Here is a 5,867-nt window from a genome sequence, read left to right as displayed (position 1 = left end):
AAAAAAAAAAAAATGAAATTGCGACGCAGCATTTTCTTTAAAAAATTTTCTAAATATTTTCTTCATCCTTCTTAGAAATAGTGAATTTTGATCGGATTCGTTAATCTTTTATTTTACATACGTATAAATGAATAACAATTAGATCATCTATGTTAATATGGTGATGAAATTTGCGCTTTTTTTGCGCCAAATTAAATTAATTCAAAACAGTCGCTGTTATTACCATCAAGTCGAAGGCGTCGTTTTTATTTTTTCTTTTTTCCATTTTTTGAAAGCATTTACAAATATTGGAAAGTTGAGAAATATTACACATTTTTGAGGTACCTTTTGCTGATGTGTATATTATTCCATAAGTACATTTTAAGTTAAGAAAATTAATATGATTATTTTTTTTTTGAACTACAGCTTGACGTAAGTAAACAAAATGTAGTCAGTAGAATATCAACCAATCTAAAATAAGATTATTGAAGGAGTTATTATCTAGTGGAATTCATAAACAAAGAGACTTTGGCAAACTTTATATAAATATACCTTCTTGACTTGTCTACGTGCCCGAGGTACAGTAATAAGTGTAATGCGTATCGTGTAAAAAAAAAAGAGTCGTTTGCAAGAATATCAGGGCTATTTTTATTATATTCTGTGCTAGAACGAACGCGATTTTATGTTCGAGTGTCCAAGTAAGTACCTACTTGGAAATTTTGCTGATAAAACACTGTTTTCTTTATCACTTTTCAATACACTCGAATGTGTTGTTAATATTTTGTAAAACAATAAGCAAATTAATGGAAGCTGAAATCATATTTAAGTTATTGGAAATTTGAACAAAAAAAAATTGTATTTTTGAATACTCAAAACTTCCAGAAATCACTTACAAAATATTCTTATTATTATTATGTGATATAGGAAAATTCGTACGCCGTCTTTTCATATAAAAAATGAAATAATATCTTTTAAATACAATTTAAAGCTTTTGTTAAAATATTTTGAAAGTTCTGGTAATTTAGGAGAGTTTTAGAGAAGTAGGAATTTTTTTTATCTCCCGCTTTTCTAAAAACTATTCTTAACTAATTAAACTCTCAAAATTATTTGAATAAAACGTAACATCCTTTACATTACATCNGTCTCAATTTTTTCTAAGATCTCTTTAGTCGGAAACGGTTCTTCGTAGGGCATCTTAGTAATCACTCCCGTATAATAATCAGTTATAAGAAACAAAGTGTCTGCGCACCTATCCATTTCCAATTGCATGAAATTGACGTAAACGTTACCGAGTTCGCAAGCCTCCATTCCCTCCCAATAATTGGTCATCATTTTTCGTCTTTCTTCTTCCGCTTCGATCATTCGCCTGTCGGATATTTCCAGTAGTTTCTCGCGAAATTCGGCTATTCTGCAATGCAGTTCCGCCTTCACTTCGTCGTCCTCTCTCATATCCTGCTCAAACTCGTTGAACATTTGTTGAAATTTATACAAATAGATTGGTCTCATGTCAGGTCTGGTAAGAAAGGTACGGAGATTTTGCCGCAAAAATGTGAAATATGGCCAGACGGCGTTCAGTATCATCCTTTGGAAAAAGAACAATTGCTGAAAGTCGTCTACGTAGATTTCTTCAGCGGTCATCCATAAAGTAGCCAAAGCTACTTTCAGTTTATGAGGGAATTCTATTGTGACGTAGTTCCATTCGAACTCGCCAGGTTTTGGAGGAGGCGGTGGTTCCTCATAAATTACTATGACATCAGGTTCTATTTCTGGAACTTGTATTTCTTTATCTTCCATTGCTACAGCTTTTATGACTGCGTCTGGGCCTTTTTTGCCACCCTTGGCTTTCTTATCGCCTGCGCCTTTTTTCTTATCTTTTTTGTCTTCTTTCGGTGGTGGTTTCTTTTCGACCTTTTTAGGTTTTTCCTCTTTTTTGCCCTTCTTTTGAGATTTAGCGCCCTTGCCAGGCTTCGCGGCCTGTTTTAATTCGTCTTCAATGTATAAAACCGTGTCTCCGAATATTTCGACGGACGCTTTTGGCGGAATCGTGAAATCACCGACAATCAAACGGCCCAAGTGTTTGATGGTAGTGAAGTCTAGGTTTTTAAATGTCATGGTATAATAGCATCCTTGTTTGGCATAGAATGCTTCTATGTTAGACATTTTTTTCTCTTCAAATGGATCGTCGGGATCGAATTCATCCTCTTTGTTCTCTTCCTCCTGCTTGAACGGGATCATCTTGATGAATGCAGTTAGGAATGTTTCGTAAAATATTTCTTCGATGGGACGATCGGGTTTCGGTACAATCCGAGATTTCCATTCCTTTTGAATGGTAGCACAACCAGGTATCCTGTTTTCTATATTCGCAAAATCGGACAGTTCTTCGGATTGTTCGTCAGGATTTTGCATATTTTTCACAGGTACTGGCGTCGCTGTTAGGGCTTCCTCCAAACAGGTGGCTTCGTTAAAGTCAATCGGATAATTTACTATAACCCAACCTTTTATATTTTTAAGTGTCAGAAGGTATTCGGTAATCATGTCTGCAATAATGCGATCTGGTATCGGATCTCCTAAACTGAGAATCTCGTGAGCCATGAGACCCAGTTCCGCTTTTCTGCTAAACTGAAATTGCTCACATGGATATATTTTTGGGGTTTGTAGCGCCTTTGTAACAACAGCTGGTTCGTTGCTCGTTTGTGGGACAGGTTGTTGAGCAGCAGCATTTCCCTTTTTCTTGTCCTTTTTAGCATTAGAGGCTTTCGATTTTTCTCCTTTTTTCTTTGCATCGATTAAGGTGCCCGCTTTTTGCTGCAAACCACGTTCTGTTTCGTCGGTTAGCGTATCGGTTGCAACGTTGTCCGTAGCTTCTTCCTTGTACGCTTGCAAACAAAAGTCGATCACTTCCTGAATTTCGATCACTCTGATGTTATTTTGCTGTAGGAGACGCTTAAGAGTTGGTAAAACCGTGTCGGGCTTCGGGATGTCGACGACACATGCTGCAGGTCTTGCTTTGATAATGTCCGGTGGTTTTTTATTTATCGGTGGAGACGTAAACGACATGGAAAGCCAGTGGACAATATGGCCCAAAACGTTCATTCCCAATTCAATTTTGTCGAGCTTCTCCTGAAATATTTCAGCATAATCATCGTAATCGTCGTATAAAAAGCTTAATTCCCACGGCCACTTTTGAACGTTATAGTTTTCAAAATCTTTTTCGTCCAAGTAGCCCATTCGAATGGTTTCGTAAGTGTTTATTATTTCTGACGGTTCCTCTGTGAAATAATCTTGAAGGACATCGTCCACTTGTTCGAGGAGATCAAATATTGGTTGCTCTTTGACAAACAAACGGACCATGTCGTCTTTTAGTTCTTTGGGAACGTCAGTTTCGTGCTGTTCTTTGTACTCGCCGCATCGTATGGCAATGTCCGTTAGATCTCTGACGATTTCTCTGCAAAATTCCCAGTTTCTCTGTTTCTTTAGGCACTGCCTGATGGCGTATAATCGTCGATGTAGTTCCAGCATTCTCGCCTTTTCTTCGTAGTAACTGCGAATTAAATCGTCTGATTGTTTTTCTTCTAGGAAACCGCTGTATGTTATTTCGCTTTCTATTTTTTCCTGTGCCTTGCGTACAGCCTTCTTTTTGTTCTCTACGATTTGTGTTTTTTCTTCTCGAACGTCCATCATCTTCATCGCCATTTGCCTTTCGTACTTGGCTTGTTGCGTAAGCACCGTTCTTAAGGATTCGTTAATTTCTTTTTCTTGCTCAGATATAATTTTTTCCCATAGTTCTTGTAGCAAGAGTTTTTGCATTTGGACCTGTAAGGTCTTTTGGCGTTCTCTGTGTCTCCGTTTTTGTCGAATTTTGTTGATGAAAACATTCGATTTTCTGCAGTCGATTAAAGGGGGAGGCGTTTCTTGAAAATGCACTTGTTCTTCCATCAATTCTTCGTACGTTTTATTTTTAGGCGGTTCAATGGGGAGTTTTTTTATTTCTGTTAATTCGTCCTTTTTCTGGGTTAATGTTACTGTCATAGGGACTGTTGCTAAATGTTCTGCATCTGCTAAATTTTTCAGATGGAGTAGGTATTTTTCGCGTGCTTCCTTGAATTTTTCAAGCATGTTTTTATATTTGAACCTTTGCCATTCTATAACATCCTGTTGCTTCAAAAATTCTTCACAAACTTCCTCTTTCACTTCAACGTCAGGATATTCTTCTACCTTTTCAACTGTGAATCTACTCTGAGGAGGAGTTACCTTATTTGAAAATTTCTGCACAATAAAATGTAATCTATCTTTATCATTCAGGGCTAGATATAACTGATAAAATAACTTCACTGCGCTACTGTTATTTGACTCATAGACTAATTTATTGATTAAACGGTCTTCGAAGTCTATATTAACCGATTTTAACCATATTTTAATTCTTGAAAAGTTCTCTGCTGCCTTGTTAGGTTGTTCTGATGATTCAATGGAATCATACGTTTCTTTATCGATAATGCCATAGCTATAAATTAATTGCGCCAAAAGTTTTCCGTCTTTTATGTATTCAACAAGATTTTTCTCTTTTAAATCTAAAATTATCCCAGTTCGTTTTGCGATCCATTCCGTTATTATTTCACCCATTTTACTAAAACTTATAGGTAGAATCTATTTTGACAGTTTACGTTTGTCAAATCCGGATTTTTATGATTAAGCAAGTTATTTTAATAAGTTTTGTATAAAGTCCAAGAAAAATGTAAACCTAGCTTTAGAATTGGCTCAATAAACAATGCATTCGGAGACTACGATTAAACGTAAGAAGAAGAGAGGTTTGTCAAACTTTGTTAACATAACCTATCAAATTTGCTATGTTTAAAATGTTCAAAATGTGGCGTAATACGTCAAAAATTTGCTGTAATCTCATAACAAATTCATTAAAAAATAACTTAAGTCAAAAACAGTAAGTATACAAATGGTTTATTCCCTTAGAAACTAAATTTAGCATTTAAGTAACATAACCAATAGCTTGAAGAATAGTACAAATGGGGCCCAGATTTTACAAATACGTTCACTATTGACAACAAATCGGAGTTATATGTTTATTCAGACTCAGGAGACTCCAAATCCAAATAGTTTAAAGTTTTTACCGGGTCAGCAAGTTTTAGAGCCAGGTCAAACTATTGACTTCCCAAATGCTTCATCTGCACAATGCTCCCCATTAGCCAGGCTATTATTTCGAATACAGGGTGTAAAAAGCGTTTTTCTTGGGCCTGATTTTATCACAATTTCAAAAATTGATGATGACGTAGAGTGGAAGTTAATAAAACCAGAAGTTTTTGCAACTATCATGGATTTTTTTGTCAGTGGTTTGCCTGTGTTGAGTAATGCTACACCAAATCCCGACACACGTGAGTCAAATAGGTGATAGTATAAGAAAAGAGTTGTTATTGTTGTTTTTTGCATGATTAGAAATTCAAGAGGATGACAGTGAAATTGTGCAAATGATTAAGGAACTGTTGGACACTAGAATAAGGCCAACAGTTCAAGAAGATGGGGGTGATATTATTTTTAGAGGCTTTGAAGGTGGGATAGTTAAACTGAAGATGCAAGGTTCCTGTTCGAGTTGTCCCAGTTCAATTGTCACTCTCAAAAATGGTGTACAAAACATGTTGCAGTTTTATATTCCTGAAGTTGTGGCAGTAGAGCAAGTTAATGATCCAGAAGATGAAGTTGCCATCAAAGAATTTGCAAAACTTGAAAATACATTGAAAACAAAGGAATAATAAAAATATACAAGTTAATATAAACCAAGAAGTTGATTGTGATAATTTATTTGAAATGTATAACTAAGATTATTTTGTGTTTTCAGTAACTAATAAATTAAATAAAATATATATATATGGCGTCGCTGT

At 35.6% G+C, this 5,867-nt stretch overlaps 2 protein-coding genes across 4 annotated transcripts; one reads left to right on the top strand and one right to left on the bottom strand.

Annotated features, from left to right (window-relative positions):
• Window positions 1-1,107: 1,107 nt before the first annotated feature.
• LOC112906681 (sperm flagellar protein 2-like) lies at window positions 1,108-4,656 on the bottom strand. Its single transcript, XM_025981295.1, has one exon. It carries the CDS (start codon window positions 4,597-4,599, stop codon window positions 1,108-1,110), a length of 3,492 nt encoding a protein of 1,163 aa, XP_025837080.1. The 5' UTR covers window positions 4,600-4,656.
• A 103-nt stretch (window positions 4,657-4,759) lies between these two features.
• Window positions 4,760-5,849, top strand: LOC112903872 (NFU1 iron-sulfur cluster scaffold homolog, mitochondrial-like). 3 transcript variants are annotated; one of them, XM_025981290.1, is made up of 3 exons: window positions 4,760-4,915; window positions 4,966-5,363; window positions 5,425-5,849. In XM_025981290.1, the coding sequence occupies exons 1-3, from the start codon at window positions 4,824-4,826 to the stop codon at window positions 5,736-5,738; spliced, it is 804 nt and encodes a 267-aa protein (XP_025837075.1). In that variant the 5' UTR covers window positions 4,760-4,823; the 3' UTR covers window positions 5,739-5,849. The 3 variants fall into 3 exon arrangements, with proteins under 3 accessions (XP_025837075.1, XP_025837076.1, XP_025837078.1); XM_025981291.1 differs by having other exon boundaries at window positions 4,761-4,915; window positions 4,981-5,363; XM_025981293.1 differs by having other exon boundaries at window positions 4,814-5,363.
• Window positions 5,850-5,867: the final 18 nt, after the last annotated feature.

Source organism: Agrilus planipennis, unplaced genomic scaffold (genome assembly GCF_000699045.2).
Source record: "Agrilus planipennis isolate EAB-ADULT unplaced genomic scaffold, Apla_2.0 scaffold5, whole genome shotgun sequence".
NCBI classification, from domain to species: domain Eukaryota; kingdom Metazoa; phylum Arthropoda; class Insecta; order Coleoptera; family Buprestidae; genus Agrilus; species Agrilus planipennis.
Note: the sequence above shows the minus strand (reverse complement) of the source record. Positions and strands in the feature narration are given on the sequence as shown.

What these genes read in the sequence shown, in the direction of transcription:
- LOC112903872 (XM_025981290.1), top strand. Translation starts at nt 4,824, where the DNA reads ATGTTTAAAATGTTCAAAATGTGGCGTAATACGTCAAAAATTTGCTGT. An exon ending in AATAACTTAAGTCAAAAACA is followed by an intron (nt 4,916 to 4,965) that starts GTAAGTATACAA and finishes TTAGCATTTAAG; the next exon opens with TAACATAACCAATAGCTTGA. An exon ending in TACACCAAATCCCGACACAC is followed by an intron (nt 5,364 to 5,424) that starts GTGAGTCAAATA and finishes TTGCATGATTAG; the next exon opens with AAATTCAAGAGGATGACAGT.